Raw genomic sequence first — 26,880 nt, forward strand, 5'->3', positions numbered from 1 at the left:
AAGATGACAAGGCAGTCCTTCCCTTCACAAACTTGCAACTTAAATGGAGGCAGCAAAGACTGTAAGAGGAAACAAACTAATAGGACCAGCTGAGTGGATTGGAGTCCCACAGCCTGTCAGGAGTAAAACCAGGAATAGAAGCACATCAGTGAAATCCCAAAGAGGCTAGTGCCCACACTGCTGTTCACACAGGAGGATATCCTCAGACTATCCTGCATCTTCCTGTCCTCAGGAAATAATTCAGACAGGATGAGCACTCAAAACAACTCCATGAACATGTGGAGGGGTGGAGCATGACTCTTAAAGTCCCCTGGATTCTCACCAGTAAAACAACTGACTTGATTTTGCATGCAATGTCCAAGTTGAGGAAAATAAAACTGTTGCATAAAGGATTGAAATTCAAGGCATGACAGAAAGGCTTTCAGGTGCTCATAGTCTTGCCAGAAACTCAAACATGTAAAACTATAAGGTGCTGATTTACCACTCAAATGACATTAAATGCTTTTAGTTAGAAGCTACCCTGTGAATTTTAGTCTTTTTTTTTTGGAAAAGGCTTTGGTTTGATGTCCTGTCTCTGCTGTCCTGTCTCTGTAATCACTAATGACATTGAAGTGCTGCTGAGAAGGAAGTGGGTTTTAGCCCACATGTCCTGTTTGTCTTTGTACTTTACTCATTGCCGTAGTTCCTGAATACTTCAAAAAGTATATTAAGCAGCCTAACATCTGTACAGTAACATCTGTTGTGTCTTTTTTGTCTACTCCTCAGGGGAGATGTGTGGCAGAGTGGCTTGTTTTATTTTAAAGGTACTTCCAAAACCACAAAACACATTAAAAAAAACTCCTGAGATAAGTAATCTTTGAGAAGTCAACAAAAGCACATGACAGTTGTGTACATATAAGGTAAAGTCAAAGAAATGTGCCATGAATTTCAAGTGGAAGGCAGCAAGGTGGGTTTTGGCCCTTCCTTCTGGTGTGAGTTTGTTCAGTGGACAGGTCTGAAGAAGGCTCCTCATCATGAGCTCAGGAGCTGCACTTGACTGCAGAAGGTTTCTCTGAGCTAAAGCATCAAAAGCTGCTGACTTGAGTCTTCAGCCTGGAGCTCTCATCAGCCTCTTGGGCACAATGTCTTGTGCTGCCTACTGCTGTTTTTAATTAAAGTCACTGAATGCAGTTCTCAGCAGCCATGCTTTGCGTAGTGGCCACAGTCTTTCATCTGGAGCTGGCTGCCTCTTAAGCAATGTTGTGTGTATGTTTGTATTTTCCCCAAATGCTTTGTGAGTTTTTGGACTCAAAGATATGCAGGAAATTACAAGGTGATTCCTTTTTTTAATCAAGCAGTGTTCATGATTTTTCTTCATGGAACTGAAATTTTATTGCTTTTTCTTTAACTCACAGCTGTAGCTCTCCAAAGCATTCCCATCTCGCCTGCCTCAGCTGACAGAAGTTTCCCTTAAACTTACTCATAACTTATCTTCAGTACTCCTTTTTCAATTTTTACCATTCCTTCTATTAGCACCAGACTGACTGTTTCTGTGTCAGATTGTTATGTACATCATACTTTCCTTTGTAAAACATGGCTGTTGTATTGCTAATGACAACTGTATTCATTTCTATCCAAACATGCTAGGTAGTCCTATTTATGGAAGCTTAAAACTTTAGGCTGTGTAACTGGTTTGGATTAATCCTAGAATTGTTTAGTTTTGTAAGGGAACTCTGCGTGTCGTCTGGTTCAACCTCCCACTCAAAGCAGGGCCAGTTTCAAAGTTCTATTAGTTTGCTCAGGACCCTGTACTTCTGAGATCCTGGCAATAATTGTAACTATGAAAACTATAATTAGACAAACCTCATATATGTTAGTACACCTTTATCTTTGTTACTTTTAACCAACAGTTAAGGTATTGTAAATGTGTACTATACTGCTTTTTTCTTTTGTTGTTGTGGTCTATTTAAGTAAGTCTGATTGCTAAAGTCATTCCTTTTGCCTTATACCTTTTGTGAGTGGAAAATAAATTTTCTGGTTCAACTTTTAAATGAAATCTTACTTAAGAAAAAAAGCTAAAAAGTTGTCTGGGTGACTTGAGTTGTAAACTATACTTCACACAGTTTGTGGGGTTTATTACTTGTTTGCGTACCTGTTCTATGAAGGATGGTGAAAGAAAGCACTTGTTGAATGGAACCAGCGGCTCCCATGCGCAGCCCTGCGTGTTCCTGCAGCGCAGTTTGGCTACACGACAGCTCCACCTGCTGTTCTAGAACCATAGCTTTCCCTTTGTGTCCAAACCTTTCATTTCACAATTTTAGATTGATTCTTGTGCTTCTTCCCTCTGACTTAATACATTTTCAAAGAATTTTTACTCTTATGAGGAAATACTCCTTGTGATGCCTCCAAACTGTGTTTTGATATTCTAGATACAGTTTTAATTTATTGGCAATAACCAGTAATTGTGACATCTCTATTTCTCTGCTTTACAAACATCAGGTTTTTCAGTCATGTTATGTGTCTTACCCTCGCAAAAGCAAGGTATGAAGCTATATCATCTAGCAATAAAGGAGTTCCTGCTCTTCAGTTGAGTAATAAGTACTTGTGTCTTTTTCTGTAGAGGTCTGGACTTTTATCTGTGCTGTCTGGAATCTTACACGTGTCCATGGTTTGATGTGTTATGAATATGATGAACAGAGGCAGTTCAGCTGCTGTGAGGCTATCAATTTTACAGATTGAGGGAGAAATGGGAAAGAACATGACTGATGGTAGTGAGTGAGTCTACAGCATGGCTTAGAGTCAAGATGGAAAATCATGACACTTTGATCAGTGTGGTTACTAAAACCGGCAAAAGAAAACTTAAATTCTCCATCTCAGTGTTGAGAGGCAGACTCACTAGAGCATTGGGATTTTGCGGTTTGTTGTGTGGGAGCAGACTGACAGATCACATAACAAGGAAATCACAGTAAATCATATCTCTAAAGAAAATTTGCCTTCATTCAGGAAAATATATTCATATTTAAATATTATTATCCTGATGTTACAGCTCCTGTGGAATAGGAACAGACAGATGGGCTTTAGAATCTGTTCTGCACAATAACCGATTGAATAACCTCAGTCTGGTGCCAAAAGGATGCTCATCCATTAAACTACTCGGATTTGTTTCTTCCCCACCTCTACTGTATGTTTTTTTGTCTGTTGCATATTAAGCTGCCTGCACTGGGAAGATTGTGATACATAACTTTGTAGATCAGGACAGTTGAATACTTTGTGGTGTAGTCTTGTAGTTGGCACTATGGCTTCAGGCAGGAAGGATGCAAAATCAAGTTTTAAAACTAAGTGTTTAATTTTAGATGGTTCTATAAAGGGCAGACAGGACACGTGAGCTGTGTTTTTTTCCTATCTCTCACTAGCAGCCTAACCAGAAAAGTTAAATGGAGAAAGATATTTCTCCCCTTTTGAGACAAAAGATGTGTTGTACTTTCTAATAGTGTTGAAGTTTAATAAACTATACTGTGGTTTTTATTAGATGTGCGTTATCTGATCCTTCTCTTTAACTGTCACAAGGTCTTATGATCAAATACTTTTCAGTTGCTGACCTTGTTCTGCCTTTCTACATCTAATCACTCGTGATTATGCCCGATGTAGAAAGCGAAACTAAAATTAATAACTGTGCAAATGATAAAGGTGCATTGTCAGTGTGCAAGAAGTACAGCATGTGCTGTCAGCACTTGAATTCAGTGAAAGACCCCTTAAATATGCACATAACGTCACCACATACTTATGACAAAATAATAAATGGTCTTACTGAGCAAAACTGTAGAACATACATAATTTAGTTCTCTTTGGGTCTGGAAGCAGTCAGTGAAGTTAACTTATGGTGAAGACCTTGTCTCTTATGTCTGTCAAGATCATGCACAGACCTTCAACTGCTCCTGCTGTTCTGCTAGTGGTGAGCTGCAACACAACTGTCCTCTCACTTCAGTCCAAGAGTGAGTAAGCTTTGAGAGAGTTTGGAAAGCCACTTTGCAGCAGATTGTATATCTTAAATTCCTCCACTCTCTTTGACCCAAATTAAATGTAAGTACGTGGTGTGGAGTAGCTGCATCCTGCAGGTCAAGAGTCAGGCTTTCCTGAGCTCCCTGGAGGAATCTGCCCAGCAGTTGGGTCACTAGGTTAGCAGTGAGTGCTTGGATTTGTGTGATTTGCTGCTTTTTAACGTTAACTTGCAGAGGTTCCCAAAACAGAAACTGTGAAAGGTTGGTTCCTAGAGCATCTGAGAAGATTTGGCAGAGTTTTTGGTGTAAAAGCAGATGGGTGAGCAGAGATGTTCAAGCCAGCAGAGGTCAGGCTGTTACCGCCAGCAAGAAACTGAAAGGAAAAGATGATGCTTTGTGCTGATGGAAGGCAAAATTGGGAAGCTACAGGTCATCTTCAACCGATGAAGAAAAATAGTGATGATTTGTCCATACGTGGTAATTAAACAGCATAGCTATTCTGCAGTAGTTTTGTGTTTTGGTTTGGTTTCTTAAAAATTTTTTTTATAGTAAAAGCCTTCACAGGCATTCCAGAATAAGATTATGCCCGTGCAGGGGGTTACCTTGTAAAAGTGACTGATAAACTTTCCGGTACACATGAATGCTTGGGGAAGGATCAAGGAGAATAGTGCATGCAAAGCAGTGTCAATAAAAGCTGAAAAACTGACCTTAGGAATGAAAATTGAATTTCTAATGAGGGAATAGAGCTAGCATCATGGGATTTGGGTTAATTGGTGTACATAGGCTTGCAATATTTGTAGGGCAGTAGAAAAAATTGGGGAGGATATGTGGATAGTGAAAATTACACGGAGAGGAGAATGTTCACAAAACTGTCTGAAAAATCTGTCAATAGCACAAGAACTACAGAGAAATAGTATTTTCTAAGAATTAAAAAAACAAAACACTTTCTAACAAGAATCTGTGAATCTGTTTAAATTTCGGTCTTATGCCAAAAGGGGGAGAGAAGAAAGAGGTGCCTTTTTTTTGTTTGTTTTGGGTTTTTTAATTTAATAAATGATAAGGCTAGTAAAGAATTTTCCTAAGACTCAAAACGTTGTGGGACAATGACTCTACTTGTTGATACAGTTTTATTACATGAAATACTTTGTGACACCTCAGAAGATTTGTCTCATTTCCTAAATATATTTAGAAAATCTCATTTTAAGTACGATACTATAAAAAGGGCATGTTTGTTTTTTTTTTTCTATTATGGCTGAAAATAACATTCTCCTTTGGCATATACATCTGTAATTTTGGCTGGTTTCCTTCATAAAGCAGAATAATTTTGATGTATTAGGAATATAAATTAATTCAATGTCATATTTTATCTTGGTAAAACTTTTTTGCTTTATTTTTTCTTCCGTAAAGTGACTGTCAGCACTTCCAGTTGACTCCAGGATCAATTTTAGCTTTCTGAACATATTGTTCCTTGTTCTTACAGATTGATCACTTTGGATTTGATGAAAATCTTACATTCCAGCAGCGTTATCTTATAGCAGATCAGCACTGGAAGAAAGACAATGGACCAATACTATTTTACACGGGCAATGAAGGAGACATCACGTGGTTCTGCAACAATACGGTATGCAGAAAATAAATTCTTGATTCTTGAATTACAGTCCTTCTTTCCTGTAGCAATGTACTGAAAAAAATAAAAAAGAACAAGGAGAGAGTGTCAGAACGTAATTTAAAGAGATGTTTGTAATTGTTATGATTGTTATAGGAGGAAGAGGAAACTGAACAAAAGCACAGAAAAAGTTTTAGGGGGTGCAGGGTCCTGCTCAAAGCCCATAGAAATCAAGGGGATGCACTTGTATTAATTTCCTGGAGTAGTGAAGAAAATCTCAAGGAAACACTATAAGGTGCCTCAAGCTAAGAATGCAAAATTTTGGACCAAATTACACTTTAGGTATAACTAGTAATTATTTTAGATCCCCTAAGTAAAATGGGAGGGTTTGATGTTTTTTTTTCTCTGTAAGAAAAATGTGAAGTGAAAAGAAGGGGGCTGGAAATGAAAGATAGATGATTCTTGTTCCCCGACAAGCGCTGTGGAAGTTTTTACTTCCCTGACTGATAAAAATGCAGAATGGAGTGTGTGGGTATTTTTCAGCCACTTCAATACAAAGTCCAGTAACACAACAGGAGGTGTCATGTGCTGAGCTCAAAGCAACCAAGGGCTGCTTACACACTTTGTTCTGTCAGCAGGCGATCTCTGTCTGCCTGTTTCCATAACTGGTGGTAACAAGCTGCTGTCAACAAGTAATAACAAGTTATAGTTATTTATTAGTTGAAAATAAGTGTGTTGCAATGCTTTAGATTATTGCTTATTGCCAAACAAATTTTGCGTTTTCTGTAATGTCGTCCTAACTCAAATGCATGCTTTTTTTCCTGCAGTGTTTATTTCCTATGTATTAACTTTGTGCCATAGGAGTTCTGTCAGGATTGCCCATGTGTACTCACAAAACAATACTGTTTAATATTTTGCAGAATTAAAATATGCATGTTTTTTTTGTATGTGTCCCTGTCTCTGGGTGGTTATCTGTTTTGTGTGTTTTCTTACTTCAGTGATAATTTAAAACCAAATTGCACTCTGTCTAATTGTATTTTGATAGTGATATCTTACTAATCAAAGAATAAGTTGGAATTCACTAGACTGAAAATAGAGACTTTGAAAATAATTGATTCTACTTATTTAAATGTCTGTTTTCATCCAACCAGGGGTTTATGTGGGATGTTGCTGAAGAGCTTAATGCCATGTTAGTATTTGCTGAACATAGATATTATGGAGAATCTTTGCCCTTTGGGAATGAGTCTTTCAGCGTAAGTGTCATCCTTTGTCTTCCTTAAATGTGTTCTGTACAAACATAATTCTGCCTATTGTAATTCTCGCCAGTGCAAAGACTGTTAGCCTTAGCAAGATTTGAATGTGCTAGAAGCACACAACCATCCTATTTTTGTAACTATCAATGCTAGGATTAAAAAAAAAAAAAAATCTGAGATGTTCTAGCATTTCAAGGGACACCTGCAAATATTTAATTTGTTATCAGGCACAGATTTAGAACCCTACAGCAGCTGTGGGGAATAGAAAGACTGCTCCTGGAAATCACTCCAATGCTGTATATACCCTGCTTTCTTTGTCTCAGGATTCCAAGCATCTGAATTACCTGACTTCAGAACAAGCTCTGGCAGACTTTGCAGTACTAATTGAGTACTTAAAGACGACCATTGCAGGAGCCCGTTACAGTCCTGTCATAGCTATAGGAGGATCCTACGGAGGAATGCTTGCAGCCTGGTTTAGGATGAAGTACCCCCATGTGGTAGTTGGGTGAGTGTACTCATTCTGCTCATACACAGAGTGGGCGTTTGTTACTTCTATGCTATAAATATTACAGCACTGGGAGAAGTACCATAATTTAAGCTGGCTTGAATTTTTCACTATTCAGAGGAGGAATTAAGTTACCTTGAATTTGGGAAGATGTACTGTTTGCCTGTAAGACAACTGTAGTTCAGAAGGTACTGGATGGCATATATTTTCAGAGCTATCTATTAGTTTTGTGAAAACAATTATTATGAACACTGACTTCGCACATGATTTTTTTTAGGGTCACCAGACTTCCTGATGACTTGAGGCAGGTCTTTAATCTCTTCAGTGCCTTTGTTCTCCTCTAGGAAACAAGAATAGTAATTTCCCTACCTTTTATGCTAGAGAATAGATTTTTGTGGCCAGGGGCTCTCTTCAGTTGAGTTTAAACAGTGCCTAGTGAGAAAGACCTAGTTGCTAGGTAAGAATGAAAAATACTGAAGTAAGCAAGTCTGAATTTCTACTTTATGTATTTACTGGTCTCTTTATGTTTGTGTCCAAGACTTAACCTTCAACAGCCTCTGCATGCAGACCTATGGGATAGTTTTGCAACGTTATGGTTAGTTTGCCTAGGACTCAGTGACCAAGCTGAATTATAAATGCTACTTAAATAGTGACTGTGAGGAGGGCACTGACCAGAGGACAGAAGTTCGCTTTGCAGGGGTTCAGGATCTTTTTATGTCCCTTTGCAGAGCTCTGGCAGCCTCTGCCCCAATCTGGCAGTTTGGTGATTTGGTTCCGTGTGGCACTTACTTCAGCATAGTGACCAATGATTTCAAAAAGAGTGGGACAGGCTGCTCAGAAAGCATCCGGAATTCCTGGAATGCCATTAACCGTCTTTCCTCAACAGGTAAGACCTCACCAATATTTTTGCAAAGGGTCATGGTGTTCAGGATTGTTCTATGACTTAATAAAATCAACAAACTTGTGTTACGGCATTCATCTATATAGGTATTGGGGTTTTTTGAAACTATGCCATTAGTTCTGAAAATTGCCAAATGGCTTCATGATTATTTCTTAAATGTCTGTTTTGTTGGATCACAAGCTTCATTCAGGCCTGATGTGATCTAGAATCCAGGTCCAAACATCCCTAAATTCAGACAGGGCTGATTCCAGATCAGAACCTCAAGGCTTGTATTTCTTCCCGACAGAGTAGGCCAGGTTAGTTGTTACTCCAAGAAATATAGTTTAAATACCGAGGCAATCAGGTACAGAAAAAACACTGTAGCCCTTATGAATTCAGTGCTAGAGACTGAGCTGGATTTGATCTTAAGGGTCTTTTCCAACCTAAACGATTCTGATTCTACAACTACCTGAAAGGAGGTTGTAGCAAGGTGGATGTTGGTCTCTTTTCCCAGGTAACAAGTGATAGGACAAGAGGAAATGGCTTCAAGTTGTACCAGGGGAGGTTTAGATTGGATATTAGGAGAAAATTCTTCACTGAAAGGCTTGTTTAGCTTTAGAACAGGCTGCCCAGGGAAGTGGTTGAGTCACCACCCCTGGAGATATTTAAAAGACATGTAGATGTGGCACTTAGGGACATGGTTTAGTAGTGGAATTGTCAGTGCTAGGTTAATGGACCTGATGATCCTAAGGGTCTTTTCCAACCTGAATGATTCTATGATTCTATATCAGATGAGATCACTGTACAACAAAGGAATTAACTGAAGTACCAAGATTTTTTTTTTTTTAATTAAGTGTCCTTAAGAGAAAGCCTGGTATGATGAGTTAGCTAATTAAAATCAAGGAAGATGAATGGGATGAGTTCTAGACCAGATAAAATAATGAAAGCAAAGGCCAGGAGAGTCCCAAGAGATCTATCTATTAACAGTCCTTGCACTGAGCTAGCTGGTTTGAAATTTTTCTTTTAATTGGAAGAAGCATGCCCTGATGTTACTTCTATCAAAAAAATGCCAAAAGTGTTGTAAATCTGTCTTTGTTTTTTGTATAATCTCAGGTGTGACACACCCATATGCTGAAGTATGCAGATTGTATTTCCCTTCACTTAGAGGTGTTGATTAAAATTTAATTTGCTGTGCTTTGTATGTATGTGGAATAATTTCACCAGATTAGGTATGCTAAGTGAAAATATTTTTTAGCAGCAGCACAACTGACCTGTGTGTTAATGGTACAATACATTAAATATTTTATTTATTATTAAAGATGCAGGTTTACAGTGGCTTTCCAGCACATTTCATTTGTGCACCCCATTAAAAAATCTTCAGGATGCTGCTGTATTGAAAAATTGGCTGAGTGAAACATGGGTAAACTTGGCTATGGTGAACTATCCCTACAAAGCTGACTTCTTGCAGCCTCTGCCAGCTTGGCCTGTACAGGTAACTAAGAATCAGTGTCTTGTAGAATTCACCATTTGTTTTAACTAATTTTCTCCTTGTCTCCTACTCTGCACATTTTCCTTTATTTTTGGCTTTGTAGAACCAACATGGCTGGAAAGAGAACCAGGGCAATTTCTTCTTGCGTATCAACTGGTTTGACTAATGGCTGCTTGTAGGGCTAATAAATTGCATCAAGAGCCCAGAGGAAAAGTATCAGGGATGACTGAAAATCCTCAGCTGTCCTGCAGAGATGAGGAGCAGGATTGCTGCACAAAAAACACATGCAATTAAAGCTTCTGATGGGAGCTTAGTTGTCAGAGCTTGCAATTGAAGACAAAGTTTTGAGCCTATGTTCTTTTTGATGTGGGAGAACTAAGTGAGAGTAAGTGTGGATCCCCATAAAAGTTTTCCTTGCAGGGTCGCTTCTCAAAGCAGAACCACTTTTCACAATTTCAAACCTTCACTTGGGCAGTTCTGTTTATCTGTAGTGCTTTCAAGATTTCTATTTTCTTAGAGTGTTTTTGTTCTTTTAAGACCCTGTTTGAATTTCCCTGCATGGCTTTGGGTTTACTGTGTATGACAAGTGAGGCAGGTAATATATTAGTATTTTTCACTACTAAGTAGTAGTTCAATATAAAATAAAAATTTTTCCTTGTGTAGAGCTGCCTGATGGAGGAAGGGAGGGACATTCATCTGTCTTAGGTGGCTGTCTGAAAAGGGCAGTATGAACACCTTGAAAATTATTTCTGCTGTTTTATCAATCTGACACAAGAAATGTGCTCACCTTTGCCTCTGTCCATGCTATCTCTGTTCAGTTGAGGTATAAACCTAAAATAGAAAAGGCTGCTCCTTATCTGGACAATGCTAATGTATGAAATCTGAGTTATTTAAGCTGTTCAGAGGCTTTTTTCCGAAACAGAAGCACTAATCTGATTCTGAGAGTGAGAAAAGGGAGAAAAGTGTGTTTGGGTAGCTAGATATATATTGCATAATCTGTTCTGTGTTGTGGGCTGCCAGTACTATCTCAGAAATAGTGATCTCTGTCTCTACCACGCAATTTCAGCTTCAGATACAGAACTGTCTGCAGCCCTCTGCTTTGATATCTCTTTGCAGTGTATATGTGCATGAATTAGTAAGCTCTCTAAACCTCTAATTGCTGAGTTAAGAACCAATGGCTGAGCTAGCCAAACCATAAAACCTATTTGGAATAGCAAAATGTGGGAGCTGTGCTCTGACACTTTCTGTAGGGGACAAGGGAGGGATTGGTTTCCTAGCTTCCACAATGAAAATGAGGGGAAAAAGATTATACAGGAGAGGGTAGGGTAGGAAGTTCACTTCTGGGAAGATGCAGTTTGCACTGGCCTTGTGAGTTGTCTCCGTGTGCCTGTGCCCCCTGTACTTGAACAGCACTGGAGTTGCAGTGTGTCATTTGCTTCCTGCAGAGAGTAACTTTGGAGTCTTCTGGTGAGCTGGGAGCTCAGATTCACAGCTTTTGCCCTTCACTGTTCTTTTATTAGTCCCAACTCCATGGGAGCAGGGGCAAGGAGAGAGCCTTGCCAAAAAGAGTGTTTTAAGATGAGAAAACTTTCTGCAACAGTAGCTTTTGTGTTTTCTGGGTTTTGTTCTGTTTTTTTTTTTCCCCACTACTTGTGTCCTCAGTTAAGATTTTGAATTAAACTCTATCCAAGATTGCTCTTAATTTTTCACTGGTGAGACAGTGTCTTGTTTTACCACTTCATATTTTCTGAACACGAAGATGTAAGAATTTTGCAATGTTGCTGCATAAGAAGACTTAAAAAATGTTAGAGGTTTCCCTACATGGATGTTTCCATTTATATTAGAGCAAACTGCAGGGAACCCAAATCTCTACCTGGAGCTTTTGTTACATATTTGCATGTGTCGTCTTTCATTAAATGCTCTTTATTAAGTATCTGTTTTAAAGAATGGGAAACAGATTGTAAAGTTTGAATGAAATATTCAGGTTGCACTGGTTTTAAAGTTTTAACCAGGAGGTGGTTTCACGTCCCTCATAGTAGCATGCACTATGCCAGTGGAATACTGCTTTTCATGATAATGCTCAGGGTATATCATTGCATAGAAAGATGCTTTCTGGAAGAGGTCTGACAGTACTTTGAAAAGATATTGATATCCCATCTGGTATCATGTATTAATCTTTATTTCTGATAGTTTTAACTCTCCCTTCTCTCCATTGCAGGAAGTCTGCAAGTTCTTGAAAGATCCCAGTATCTCTGACAAATTGTTGCTGCAGAATATTTTCCAGGCAGTAAATTTATATTACAATTATTCGGGAGAAGCCTCATGCTTAGACATGTTGGAGACTGCAACAAAGAATCTGGGACAGTTGGGTTGGTACTATCAGGTATGTGCTCTATCCTTTCCAAATTGTAACTTGGTGAGGTTTTTTGGGCTAGAGCTGATGAGAATTGTCAAGTCAATTAGCTGTCAATGTATTGCACCGGATGTAATTGATGTACTGATGCCAAATGTAAGCATGAAGCAGGTATGGTTATAGTGGGGCGGGCAAGGCACAAAAGAGAAGCAGCTTTCCCAGGAGGTTTAGGTTGTATCTTCGTTATCTAGCTAATTGTTGAGTTTCAGCTCTTCACATTGTCTGAAAGTTATATACAGCAGCAGCATCTCGGTCTTCTAATCCCCCCATCCCAGCTGCCTACCTCAATTTGTGCAGGCAAATATGTGAGGATATGTTGATACTAATTTCTTTCAACAAAAGCTGTTTATCCTGTAGCTCACCAAGACACAGCCTTTCCCATCAAGTGAGCAACAAAAATACAGATTCCTGCAGTAAGAGATCCAGGGCATTCTGCTTTCTCTATCCCATTTACTAAGCACATGCAACACAGTTATACACAGTCTTTCTTCAGAGGGGCGGGACAGCTGCTTCCAGAAGCAAGGTGTTAGGAATCAGTGTTCAGGTCGTGACCATCTGCTCTTGGCTGCTGTCTCTTATGCATTTGTGCTGGACAGCCCCAGGAGATGTGCAGGCTTTGTAAGTTGTCCTCTGAGAAAAGGGGGAAATGCCATATGGGTAACCAAAAATATGACAGCTGGGCTCATCAAAACAACACATCCACTATACAGCTTGTTCCCTGCCTGCTTCTGAAGGCATGTAGGAAGGGGGACAAGTACAAACAGATTAATTGCCATGGTGGGGAATATGTTGCTTCCAGGATATAGTTTGTTTTCCTTTTTTTGCTAGTATCAGTAAGATATCAGAGAATAGTTTGTGTGAAAGAGAAAACTTTTGCTTGGTATGTGTGTTCTGTACAATCTACAAGAAGAGCTGGAAGGAGGATCCAGAGAACTACAGGCCTGTCAGTCTGATCTTGGTGCCAGGGAAGGTTATGGAGCAGTTCACCTTGGGTGCCATCACATGGCACATACAGGACAACCAGGTGATCAGGCTTAGTGATGATCCACTTGGTGGATGAGGGAAAGGCTGTGGATACTGTTTACCTGGACTTTAGTACAAACATTTGACGCTGTTTCCCACAGCATTCTCCTAGAGAAACTGGCTACTCACAGTTTGGATTGGTGCGCTCTTCACTGGGTAAAAAAAACTGGCTGGATGGCCGGGCCTAAAGCGTGGTGGGGAATGGAGCTAAATGCAGTTGGTGGCCGGTCACAAGTGGTGTTCCCCAGGGCTCAGTATTGGGGCCAGTTCTGTTTAATATCTTTATCGGTGATCTGGATGAGGGTATTGAGTGCACCCTCGGTAAGTTTGCAGATGACACCAAGTTGGACAGGAGTGTTGACCTGCTGGAGGGTAGGAAGGCTCTATGGAGGGATCTGGACAGGCTGGATCTGAGGGCTGAGGCCAGCTGTATGAGGTTCAACAAGTTTCAGTGCCGGGTCCTGCACTTGGGTCACAACCACCCCATGCAACGCTACCGTCTTGGGGCAGAGTGGCTGGAAAGCTCCCTGGTGGAAAAGGACCTGGGGGTGTTGGTTGGTAGCAGGCTGAATGTGACCTGACAGTGTGCCCAAGGTGGTCAAGGCCAAGAGCATCCTGGCTTGTATCAGAGATAGTGTGGCCAGCAGAACTAGGGAAGCGATCGTCCCCCTGTACTCGGCAATGGTGAGGTCACACCTCGAATCCTGTGTTCAGTTTTGGGCCCCTCACTACAAGAAAGACATTGAGGTGCTGGAACATGTCCAGAGGGCAATGAAGGTAGTTAAGGGTCCAGAGCACAAGCCTTCTGAGGAGCAGCTGAGGGAACTGGGGTCGTTTAGCCTGGAGAGAAGGAGGCTCAGGGGAGCATTATTGCTCTCTACATCTACCTGAAAGGAGGTTGTAGCGAGGTGGAGGTCAGTCTCCTTTCCTAAGTAATAAGCTGTAGGACAAGAGGTAATGGCCTCAAATTGTGTCGAGGAGGTTTAGATTCGTTATTAGGAAAAATTTCTTCACTGAAAAGGTTGTCAGGCATTGGAACAGGATGCCCAGTGAAGTGATTGAGTCACCATCCCTGGAGGTATTTGAGACATGTAGATGTGGTGCTTAGGGACATGGCTTAGTGGTGGACTTGGCAGTGTTCGGTTAATGGTTGAACTTGAAGATCTTAAGGGCCTTTTCCACCCTAAATGGTTTGGTGGTAATTAGTGATCAAATCCTGTTTGAGCATATTTATTTAAACACTCTACTAACAGCTTTTGAACAGTGTCCTGGGAATACATGTTGTTGCCCTGCTCGCTCTTTCAGGCTTGCACCGAAATGGTGATGCCCATGTGCACAGATGGCATCAGTGACATGTTTGAGCCTGAGAAATGGGACTTTGATGCACTTTCAGAAGAGTGTTACAGGCTGTGGGGAGTAAGACCTCGTCCCTCTTGGATTCTTTCTATGTATGGAGGGAAAAACATCAGTTCACACAGCAACATTGTCTTCAGGTAAGCCTTGTTTCAGTTTCTAGAGTGGAGTCTTCCACCAGTTTGGGTTGTCAGTGCAGAGAGCCTGCCATAAGTAGCAAAAGGATCTGTGTCCAACAATCTAGCTGAATAAATGATGGGCATGCTTTGTATTGCTCTTGGGAGTAAAATGCTGAAGCTGCAGTGGCCAGAGAAGCCAACAGTTCTGTCACTGCCTGTGTGACTCTAAAAGAACAATCTGGGTTGGGATTCTGCGAAATGTAATTTTTTTCCAATGTGGACTCCTTATGTGTGGTCAAAGTCCAGGTTTCCCATGCTGGTAAGTCCATTTAGCTTTTATGAAGCCAAAGCACTGTCTCTTCCACATAATAGGAAAGTCTAAAGAAGCTCTAGATGTGACACAGGATCTCAGTCACTAAAAGTGTTGCTCAGGGTGATAGCCTTGTGGAGGGGCTGGTGTGACATTCCTCTTTGATACAGAAGAAAGAGGGAAATAACTTGGGGAGCTTTCCTATCACTGCCAATTGCCCATTTCTTTTAGTGGTACTTAGGCAAGTTTCAACAAACTTGTGTAACATCCAAGCACAAAGAGATGTTTCCATTCTAGCAAGGCATACCAGTAATACAACAGAAGCTTTTCTGAAGCACCTTTGAATGCGGACAAAAAGTGAAAGAAATGTTCCAGACTAGTGCATGCTGTTTGTGTTCTACACAGCCTTCACTTTCCTTATTTTTAAGGTTTAAACTCTGCTTTCTTTAAAGGGATATTTGGGTAGCTATACTTCTGCTGTGAGGTGATACAAAATTCAGAACAGCTACATACTGGCTGTTCATTAGGTTGTTATGTGGTAGGGAGGCATTTAATAAACCCAGTAGAGCCTGTGCTTCAAAAGTTCTGACTTGCTGTACTGGTTGCCCACTGCAGGCAGACCCTGGATGGATATGGAGATACATAGATAGATAGATAAATATATTACTCTCTGCTCTGGTTAAAATCGTGCAAGGCCTTTTCAAAATAATCCCTGCCACTTCTTTAAACAAAACTCAGAATTAGTCTGTTTGGCTTGGTAAATAGGTGTGTATTTTAAAAGTAGAAAGTTCTCATTTGAATTGGGAAGTAGTCTCTATTTCAACTGTTAGCGTTGGTCTGTTTGCCTCCAAAGACCTGTTACTTTCCTCTTGTGTTTGCTTCTTGCTGTTTCCGTCCCAGCAGGATATCTGTTCTGGAGTGAGAAAGTCCACCCTTTTTTGGAAAACTTTTTAATAAAAAAAAAGTGTTGGTTTAACTTAATTTCTGCAGTGTTGCTTATTTCCAAGGCTTCACAGCTCTGTACAGTAGAAGTCTGCTTTGTGAACGATAGACAAGCAAACAAATCTAAGTGTTTAAGAGTTTATGCCAGCTGAAGGAGCTTGAAATGAGAAAAGCTTGAAAGCAACCAAATCAATGAAGAAGTAGTGCTGTACACACAGAGGTTTGGATCTCAAGCTGGGTTGTTTCTCTTCAAACAAATACACTGTCAATACTGTACATTTTATATAAGAGCCTTTTATCCTTGAACACTGCAGAGTGCTTTACAAAAATACCCCTATGTTTACCAGGGGATGTGGCTCCCCGTGGGGTAAAGCACTGTGTTTCAAGTGTCAGGCAACTTGCTCAACAGTTTAGCACAGGAAGAGAAGAATGTTCCATCTGAAGAGAACCACTGTAGGGTGGATTTATCTAGCTGCTGTGGGATTTGGCCAGGATACTTAAATAGGTGTTGCTGCTTCTACCTCTGTGAGCAGTGCATCACTGCAGTCACGCTGTGTTGTATGGGATCGACACAGGAGTCTCCATTGCCACTTTACCTTCTTCAGGGTAGGTAGTGAGTGAGTGGTTACTTGGGCTGTAGGCAGATATTACTTGCCTGTATCAGGCAGTGTATCTTTATTAAAACACTAGTTTGAGGAAGTTGGGGGTTTCAGAACCCTGTTTTCCCTTTTTCTTCCAGCAGTTTCCACCCCTGGTACTCTTAGCGGAACGTGCTGCGTACTTGGTGTGGAAGTGCTGCACAGAGGAGGAAATGGTGTTTTAATGCTCTTCATGCATGTGGTGGCAAAGAGTTTGTAGCTTTTGGTAGTGTCTCATCATCAACATACTATGGTAGTCAAAATCAGCCCAGGTTGTATCCAACAGTAATAAATTTGGTGTGCACAGTCTAAAAATTGATATTTTTCAATCTGAATGGATCACACCTAGTCTGTACACTTCTAAATTAGAGCACCCACCTATCCAGTTCTGCACATTGTTAGCAAAAGAGGTGGATTGTTAGCATAAAAGAAGGGAATGGAGGAGAAGAAAAGGCAGATTGCTGCCTGGCTGAAGAGAAAAGGTGAGAGAAAAAAAATTGATAAAACAAAACTTGGCAATTGTGGGGAATGGACATAATAAAAAAGGATGCACAGATATGCTGCTAAAGTTGTGTAAAACCTCTCTGTTCTGGGCAGGGCTAGAGAGCTGAGTAGGCTCTGAAGAGATGATAGGAAAGGGAACTGCATACTGTGGGGTAGGCAGGACCCTATTTATGCTGTCAAGGAAATATGAATTGAAAACAGGACTAGTGTGCTGATATTTTGCATTAGGGTTGTTTTTCTGAAGCCCTACTTGCCTGGACACTGCTAGAAAGGAATGGCTGACTTTTTATTCTTTCTTTTCTTTTACTGCTTCTGTGTACATTGGGAAACTCCTGTCCTATAAGATGGGCAACTGTGTACTTACATGCATGCTTAGTTTTAACACATAAATAAACCATCCCACTTGGTACTGAATTATCTTATTCTGTTAAACTGTTAAGACTTTTATGGTGAGCCCCCCACCGCCCCTCCTCTCAGCAAGTATGACTTCCCAAACTGCGTCAGTGCCTCTGGTGCCATCATTTGGCAGGAACTGCAGAGGATGCAGCCAGAAGCTCTCAGAAAAGCCAGAGACAGTGTTGGTTTTTTGTGGCATGCTTAGTTTCCACATGACTGGGACCAAAAGATCCAAGTTCATGTACATCTTGGGTCTCTCAGCAACTCATCCCCCTGTTGCCAAGGTGCTCTGCTGATTCAGGCAACCTTTTAAATCAAATGCTTTTTGCTTATTGGTCAGCTCTGTATGCTTTTTGTTTTGCAGATACAAAATGTTTCTCTTCTCCTAAGTCATATTTAGAATCACCGAAAATGAAGAACTACAGAGATTCAAGATACTTGGTTCTTTTCAATGGAGGAACAAATAATGTATTAGTTCAGACCTCATCAAGTTTTTACTCTTAGTTCTTTCTAAAAAATTATTTTTAACTCATTCTTTCTGTTATTTTCTGGTGCTGCCATTTTGGTATTTTTCTAGCTGCATATCTCAATGTTCAAGGATGTTTTAATTTCTTGGATATTCCTAGAAATTTATGCTGACATGCAGTAGTCCCACTCTAATGTTTCCTTTTGAGGGTAGGTCCAGTATTTTAAATGAGGAACAGATCTAGATTTGTGTAGTTTCATAAGTATACAGATGTTGCTTGCTTTGTGCAGAAAGATGGACCACACGTGGGAGGAACTTTGCAGTAAAGCAAAATAAGATGTGGTAGGTATTACTGGGTCAAGCCCAAAGCTAGGAATGAGAGAAGAAAAACCCACATCCCTGTTCAGCCATTGGCTTGCTCCATGGACGAGGCATTATCCAGAGCCAGATCTATAGAGCAAGGAATGCTTTTGTTGATTGGGGATGAGGGAGAAGGGGAAGTGAATTGCATTAAATTGTCCTGTCACAGAGGAAGAGTCACAGTTTCTTGAGGGATAAAAGCTTTTAATGTGGTTGTTATTAGAAATAAGGAGACCAACAGAAGTCCAAGCATTTCCTTGCAAAACCAGGTTGACATGCAGCTGAGACAGCAAAAGGTAAACTTCCTGAAAATTCATCTCTAAAGGGTCCAGTTGTTTATTAGATTATGGCATACTGTGAAGAAGGAGAGCAAAGAGCTTTGATTTTGGAATTTGGACATGTCTGGCTGCAGGGGAGCCTTGGTGCAAGGGAACCTGAACCTTTTGTGACAATGACAGGTGGCAACAAATTGATTTCCGGATACTGTGGCACTATTATAGGCTATTATCTGAATTAACAGATAATTAATGACAGAAGCATAGCCTTGCTTAAGTTACTAATATCTTTGTACCTCTGTCAAGAAGGCTTCTCTCTGCAGAGTGATGGGCACAAGACACTGAGGCAGGGCTGAGGTCTGTTTCTGTCAGTACACATGCAAAACCAGGTGAAAGTCAACACGGACATGTTGATGTGAGCTGCAGCCCCACTGCTGGCTGCTGTGCAGATGTACCCTAATGAAGTGTTCTCTCCTGACAGCAATGGTGGCCTGGACCCCTGGTCTGCAGGTGGGGTGACTCAGAACATCACCGATTCCCTCGTGGCAATTGTGATCCCAGATGGAGCCCATCACCTAGACCTACGCAGCCGCAACCCTTTGGACCCCAGATCTGTGCAGCAAGCTCGAGCCTTGGAAATCTGCTACATGAAGCAGTGGATTAAGAAGGCCAGGCACAGCCACTGAAGTGGTACTGCAACGACTGTGGCCATTATACCTCTGCTGGCTTTGCTGGGAGTAGGGCCAAGCGTTATCACACAGTCATTTGAACGTTTCACTCCTGCTTCCTCACCCGTGTTGCAGTGCTAACTATTGCTTGTGCCCATGAGAGAAGCAGGCAGCAGATAGATGGAGAGCATTCTCAGATAATAAACTTTAGTCAAAATGCATGGATTGAGCTGCCTGCTCTGGCTTGTTTTCCTCTTCTGCTCTTCTCAAATGCTTTACCATAAAGAGTTCCTGTTTTAGGCTTGATGCCTTCCTTGCTGAGCTAGGTGGTGGTTGTCCTGACTGCTGGTATATACTGTGGATTAAATGGCAGTGCTGTTGATGAAACTCCTGCTGCCTTCAGTGGGACTGAATTTCAGGCACCCTTGGATGGTATAAACTGTCCGGGCAGGAGCACAGAGATAATGAAGAAACAGAAATCACATCTTACTGTGATGTTTGGTGGAGAGATAGGGAAGGCATGGGGAAACTGGCTGTGTTCTTTGTAAAGAAACTAAGCAGTCCTTACCCTTTGGAATCAGTGCTGGAAAAGAAGTAAATATCTTATTTTTCTTTTTTCTTTTCTCCACACCCCCCCACCCCCCCCATGCCCCCCCAGTTTTCTGGCAGTTTATTAATCAAAGCTGCCTCAGGTGGCTTTTCCATTCTATGCTGTACTGAATGGTCAGGGCTGGGCCCAGACTCACTCTGCTGATAACTGGCTGAGCTTGCACAATCCGCATCAGGGTTTTATTTCTTCCTTTGCTGTTTGTCCTAATTCTGAAATATCTGCCACTGTGATGACAGTTGCCAAAGAAAACTCTGGATATATTTTTTTGTGTGTGTGTATGTGTATATGTGTGTATCCCCCACAAACACTTAGCTTTTTCAAATTGGGAAGCTTTCGAAGCTATTCTCTTGAAGAGACACTTGTGCTGGCTAGATCTTATGAAGTGACAAATAATTGGGGCTGTGCCTTGTGTGGGTTCCTCCCTCCCTCCCATTCTGTGTATTGTTCAAATTCTGCATGATCTGTTTGCTGATGGGTCTTCAATAAAAGCCTTTTTAAAAAAATTGTTTGCGGGACAAACTATTGAAAACACAGAATGCAGCTATCCTCTTGGATCAGCCTAAAGCCTGATGCTGAGCTCAACGAGCCAGGTGCACTGGGCTTTCTGTAAGGCTTCCAAAACAGACAAACTGCCCTGATTCATGAGACAGCATATTTGACATTAATAAATGGCTTGGGGCAGTCCCCTCGTTTTCATTCACACTGAAGCCCTTCTTCAGAAAGGATTCTTTGCAGTTTAAAGGACAACTCTGTTTCAGAAACACTCGGGCAAGGCTTCTTGTCCCCAGACTCTTAAAATTCCAATTCGGTTGAAAAGTTTTCTCAGCTTTGGTGATATGCCTGATAGTTGAGTATTTTCCTAAGACACCAGGTGGCCTTCTCTGTTTCCAGTCTCCTCCCATCCTCTGGGAAGAAAGTGAACCCAACACTGAAATTTTGTCTTTTAAAACACTCCTGTGCATCTTCTTTCCAATAGTTGCAGGCATTTCCTCGGCTTGTGTTGAATATGACATTTATGTTCAGACTCCACAATCTGAACCTCATGCTCTTGAGCAAGGTAATTACTTAAGAGACTATAGAGAATAAGACCAAAGAAGAACCACAGGGGGAAGGGAAGATCTATGTAGAATTTGCCTGACCCCTGCTGACAATCATTTTTCCAAGAGTTTTGATTTTTGGTACTCTGCTATAAATATATTCCAGTCTGTTACTTGTGTACTTTATAATGATAGGGTGACCTTACATTTTTCTGAAACAAATAAAAATTGATTTTTTAATCAAGTGGGTTACAGTCAAGTTTAGAAATACCATTGTATCTTCTTAGTGTTAAGTAGGGTATGGTAATATCCTGGTTTACTGCAAGGCAAGGAACGGAATCTGCAGGAATAAAAGCAATTTGGGTATACAAATGGTTTACCTGAGCAAGGAAGAGCCTGGTCCAACTGCTCCCACCAATTTCTCAGGGTGCTACTCCAAGTGCATATTCTGCGATAAACATTTCTGTGTTGTATGGAGAAAGACATGGGGATATTAATGCATTGGACTATGAACGGTCCAAATTAACAGCTACCATATATTGTTAATCAGATTGTGTCTCCTCCTCTCTCTCTCTCCCCTGCTAGCTAACGAACTTTCTCAGGAAAGAGCTGCTTTGTTCTTTGGAAAACACTTTTTAGTTTCAATCAGCATAAGTAATTTAAGCTTCCATTCCTCTTCACTCTTTTCATGAGCAGAAAAAAATGCCTTTAATAAAGCATAAACCATGCAGTTCGCACATTTTGTACATTTTGAAGTTACATTTAGAGACAAAAATTGTTCAGTGTGGCTTTGTTTGTGGGGTTTTTTGTTTATTTGTTTTTCAATAATCGTACTATTATTCCATTCAGTTTCTGTCTGTAAGACTGATTTAAGTGCATTTTGCATCAAGTTCTTCCTGCTTGGACTAGCTTATGAATTAGGTGACTAGCTTTCTGTTATTTCTAATTGTTCTTCCTTTTTAGTTTTTTTTCCCCTCGAGTAGTTGAAACTTTAGGTCCTACTTACTCTAAGGTTTCAGAATTTATCTCTGAGTGCACATCTCTCTATGCTACCGAGGGACTGTCTGTGATGTTTGGCTACCTCATCTAAATATTAGCTCTCCTGCTTGTTTCATGCAGGTGAGAACAAAATGGGCCATGAGAAATGGCTGATTTCTCTTTCTAGGTGTATGATGATGGGCTGTGCTTCATCTCAGGCTTATGTATGTCCTTGGCATGTGTCATGAATGATTGGAATTTTAAAATGTATGTTTTCTACTCATTGGGGAAAATACAGAAGGAAGAAGAATGAATGATTTCCCCAAAGCATGAATCTTGCTGTTGAAATTTCAGTTTGTATCAATAAAAAATGCACTAGAATAATGAATTGTGAGTTTCTGGAACTGGCTCTTGTTTTGTAAGAACATGGATTTTTATCCCTTTACAGATTTGGAGTTCTGCAAATAGCATTGTCTTGTTTTGTGCTTGACTTTGGTAGAGTGGGAGGAAAACTAGTTAGGGAAATCCTCAAGTTATACACACACAGCAATCAAGTTGCCAGATGGTGAGGCTCTGCTCTCATCCGGTAGTTTCTCACTTCAGAGGTTTAGCTGCCTGGGGAGGAGCAGGTGTATGAACCAGTTGTTCTCTATAGGTAACCATGTTGAATGTAAATCAAGCTAGCTATAGTGGGAAAAAATCCATTTTGTTTTTGAAAGCTTATTGCAGTCCCAAGCAAACACACTTCCTTCATGTCTACGATGGTTGTATGGATGGATCTGTAACACTCCTTGACCTGGCAAGTGGAGGTTTTAACTGGGTTGTATAACCCAAAGAGTTAATTGGGCAGGGCTGAGGCTGCAGAGTCTTGGAGGGAGCTAAATAGCTTCTGCAACTTGTATTTGTAGGTAATTTCAACTTAAGATCATAAAAGGAGACTATAGAAAGGAAGTCCCCTTCAGAAACCAGGAATGTAGATTCTAATCGCAGGAAAAAGGTATGCAAAGGGAGAATCAAGTTTTGTCTCCCATAGTGTCTGTTCACCAAATATGTTGCAGACAAATGTCAATATGCTTTAAATAAAGGGATTTTTTTTTTCTGCCTCTGTTCTTAAGAAGGGTATTTAGCTGTTGTGAATCTAATCTCTAAGGAAACACAAATGACCTAAACAGCTTTATGTATGTTAAAGACTTTGCACATAGACACTCGGTTTAGCTCCTTCCAGCACTAATGGTGGAATCACTGTGTCTTTCTGACAGTTTGGAGGATGCTATGAAACCCATAAACATGGGGTGGAAAGGGCACAGGGGATTGTATCCTCCAAGCTCACATTTTTTGCCCTCCCCTGTTGATTCAGGAGAACACCATTGCTATACTGTAACTAGGGGTGTTCATTCATGAAACTATGTGTTTAGAGGAAAAAAATTAAATATTTTTGTGATAGTTTGAGTTAAAAATAATATGTCTGAAACTTCTCAGGCTTGTTACCCGGTAATACTTGCACCCATAGCCTTGACCAAATTGAAGGAATTACCTGTATTAAAAGACCACCATGGGGACAGACTTGTGCTTGTGTTGGAACAATAAAACAGGTCCTCACAGAGCTGGGTGAGTAACACATTCATCTCATGTTTCCAAAATACACCGCTGCTCCCTAAAATAGAAGCATGTCTGAAGTAGAAACCTTGTATGTGATTTATATTCCTTAAGAATAATTTCTAAATGATCCTTTGGAGGGATTTGTTTGAATCCCGTTATACTTATGTCTCTGTCATTTGCTGTGATAGTGTCACTGGTGTTGATGTTTAGCATATTACGGGGTGGTACTACTGTAGCCTCTGGAATTTTTATAATCTAGCCTCTTTGTGTGTTTTTGAACCAAAGTCTTGGTCTTACAAAAATTACTTCACAAATCCAGCTTCTTTAAGACTGTCTATGTTAAAAAACTTAAATGGTCTGTTTTGGTAGCAGAAAATGTATGTTACCTTGTGTTACCTGAGCAGTGAAGCAATGGCAAAAGATCTGAACTGAAGATGATATCTGGGATAAATTCACAGTGTTTAAGTGCTTTTCAAATTTCCCCTTCTATTGTTAAAAAAAAAAATATTGTGATTTTATCGTTTTAAAGATTCTGGGCAACTGGTATGAATAGATTTGTGCTCCTATATTATTTTGATTCCTTGATTTCACAGTGCTGTCTCCAGCTGTAGAGACATAAGCATTGATGCCCCAAGTCAACCTTTCAATTTCTTTTCCCCCAGCCCAACTCATTTTCACCAGCAAATCTGAAACAATTTGATCCACGTGCTTTAGAGCAGTTTCCTTCTATGTGTCCTTTCAATAACACAAGCCCAATGAAGAAATTGCTTCATAGCATTAGTTATATTGCTAACAGCTAATTGTATTGCTACTCTGGGCCTTGCTGAGGTGGGGACCCACTCTGTCCCCTCTGCAGCCCCATGATGGAGGTCCCCCCAGTCCTGGGGAGTGATGCAGAGACAGCAAATGTCTGCAGCAGTAGAGAGCAAGGATGTGCTGCTTTAGTGTGGAGCACCCCAATGTTTGTGCTCTCCAAGGCAGCAATAAACTGTGTCAGCTGTTGCTTATCTTTCAGTTGGCTTTTGGGTCCCAAATACTCAGCTCAGGAAAATCAGTGGGGTGCTTCAGCTGTAACGTGAGCATCTCCATATGGAAAATGTATGTTCCATAGTTCTCAGTGCTATATCTGAGAGTTTCCTTGGTGGGGAGTGAAGGCTCCTCAGGGCAAGTGAGAGCAACTGCTGCCCAGCTCTCGGGAGCTTTACCCTCCGCTGGTGATTTGCAAAATCTTTCAGTTCAATCCCTCAGTTTTGAAAGTAGGGGCAGTGAAACACTGAGACCAGGAATAGCAAATCCCTTCCGTTTGTCTTGTTGTTTTCTAATGTATGCGACCTCTCTGGGTGGTTTAAGCGGTTTAGGTACTTTCTATAAAAGGGATCTTTTAATGACAAAACTAATGTGATTATCTTACCAAGTGTGAGAGGCGTATTCAAGGTTTAAAGAAAATCTGTTAGAATAGCTGAATGTATCTGCTTAATCCTTTCTCTAATGTGGGTGGACAATGCTCTGGGAAGCAATTGGTCTTTCTTTCTTAGAGTAAATGCCTGGTCTCCAGAGGTAGGAACTTGTTTGCAGCTTTTTATATCCTTACGCTTCACCTTCCAGAGAATACAAAGGCACAGGAGAGAGGCAGAGAGCTTTGAGAGGCCAAGTTTTTCCTCAAATAGTTGGGGGTGTAACCAATACAGGGCCAATTCCGCCAGGCGGCTGAGCACCCTCCGCTCCCTTTGACTGCCACCTGAATAGAGGGTCCTCCTTTTGCCCTCCTGCAAAACCACATTCCCTGCAACATGAAATACAGAAATGCTTTCTCCTTTCTGAGCAGGCAGGGAAGCTGCTAGCAGCTACTTGGATGACAGGACCCTGTCTTTTTTTGTGTGTTGGGAAAGCAGCCTTTCCCATGCGGATTCTGCAGAGGTCCTGCTTCCCATATCGACCCTTTGGAAAAGCTTGCATCTGCTGACAAGTTATTTCAGGGTGCTGCCTGAGCAGGGGTGAACATAGCCGTGCTTGAATGGGAAGGACAGCACAGAGGAGTGATGCTGTGGGATGCAGCCGTAGCTGGACCTCGACTGGTACCAGCCTGGCGTTGCTTAGCTCCTCCACTGGTCATAGATCTCTGCTTATGAATTTTTGATTTCCCCATGTCCATCTGGATACACAGATCTGAGAAACATGAGGAAATACTATTGCCTGCAACAGTTAGCAAGATAAGTAGAAATCCCTACCTTACCAAAGTATTTAACAGAGCAAGTAGTGACCTCAGGAGGTCTCTGGTCCAACCTCCTACTCACAGCAGGGTCAGTTGTGGGGTCAGACCAGGATGCTCAGCGATATATCCAATTAGGCTCTGGAAACCTCCAAGGACAGAACCTGCACAGCCTCTCTGGACATCTTGCTCAACTGTCCACATGGTAGAAAAGTTTTACATCTAGTCTGAACCTCTTTTTTCAGTTTATGTATGCTTTTATCCTCCTACCATGCACCATTATGAAGAGCCCTGCTTTGTCTTGATAAGCCCTGGAGACACTGGAGGCGGCTGTTAGGTGTCCCCAGAGCTATTCCTTTTTCAGGCTGAACAAGTCCAGCCCCGCTATCCTCTCCTCACAGGTCAAATGCTCCAGCCCCAACCATCCCAGTGGTCCTCCACTGAACTTGTTTCAGTTGATCATTGTCTTCTACTGGGAGGCCCCAAACTGGATGCAGTGTTTGATTTGTGGTCACCAAGCACTAACTGGAGGGGGATGATCCCCTCCCTGGATCTCCTGGCCCTGCTCCTGTTCATAGGGCCCAGGAGGCTGTTGGTCTTTTTGCTGCCAGGACACACAGCTGGCTCATGCCCAGCTTGTGAATGGCTGTCCTTTCATGAGTGTGTAAACTCTTCTCTCCAACTTAGTGTCACCTGCAAGACTAAGAAATGCCAAAGAACTTGAAACCTGAGGACAACATAGTTTCTTTTTTATCTGTTGTAGAATATATGCTTGGACTAGTCTTGAAAGCAGTTGTTCTCTAATGTATTTGCAGCATTGAATCATAGAATCACAGCACACTGGGTTGGAAGGTACCTCAAGGATTGTCTGGCCCAACCTTTCTTGGCAGAAGGACAGTCTAGACAAGATGGCCCAGCACCCTGTCCGGCTGAATCTTAAAAGTGTCCAATGTTGGGGAATCCACCACTTCCCTGGGGAGATTATTCCAGGGGCTGATTGTTCTCATTATGAAAAATTTTCCTCTTGTGTCCACCCAGAATCTCCCCAGGAATAGCTTGCATCCATTCACCTTCCTCTTTTCCATGTGACTCCTTGTAAAAAGGGTGTCTCATCTTCTTTGTAGCCGCCCTTTCAATACTGGAACGTGGTGATGAGGTCTCCCTGAAGCCCTCTCTTCTCAAGGCTGAACAAACCCAGTTCTCTCAGTCTTTCCTCACATGGCAGGCTTCCCTGTCCCTTGATCATCTTTGTGGTCTCCTCTGGGCCATC

The 26,880-nt window shown here is 41.2% G+C and overlaps 1 protein-coding gene across 1 annotated transcript in view; it reads left to right on the plus strand.

Moving 5' to 3' along the window:
* Nucleotides 1-22,190, plus strand: part of LOC104363095 (prolylcarboxypeptidase) — a 32,670-nt gene extending 10,480 nt beyond the window's left edge. Inside the window, exons 2-9 of the mRNA XM_032991124.2 lie at nucleotides 5,458-5,598; nucleotides 6,735-6,836; nucleotides 7,160-7,341; nucleotides 8,070-8,227; nucleotides 9,541-9,713; nucleotides 11,929-12,093; nucleotides 14,452-14,639; nucleotides 18,991-22,190. Coding sequence (XP_032847015.2) covers nucleotides 5,458-5,598; nucleotides 6,735-6,836; nucleotides 7,160-7,341; nucleotides 8,070-8,227; nucleotides 9,541-9,713; nucleotides 11,929-12,093; nucleotides 14,452-14,639; nucleotides 18,991-19,195 — 1,314 coding nt within the window. The 3' untranslated portion in view covers nucleotides 19,196-22,190. The remainder of the gene's footprint in view (nucleotides 1-5,457; nucleotides 5,599-6,734; nucleotides 6,837-7,159; nucleotides 7,342-8,069; nucleotides 8,228-9,540; nucleotides 9,714-11,928; nucleotides 12,094-14,451; nucleotides 14,640-18,990) is intronic.
* The last annotated feature ends 4,690 nt before the right edge of the window (nucleotides 22,191-26,880 follow it).

This window comes from Tyto alba, unplaced genomic scaffold, assembly GCF_018691265.1.
Source record: "Tyto alba isolate M040663 unplaced genomic scaffold, T.alba_DEE_v4.0 Super-Scaffold_2, whole genome shotgun sequence".
NCBI classification, from domain to species: Eukaryota; Metazoa; Chordata; class Aves; order Strigiformes; family Tytonidae; genus Tyto; species Tyto alba.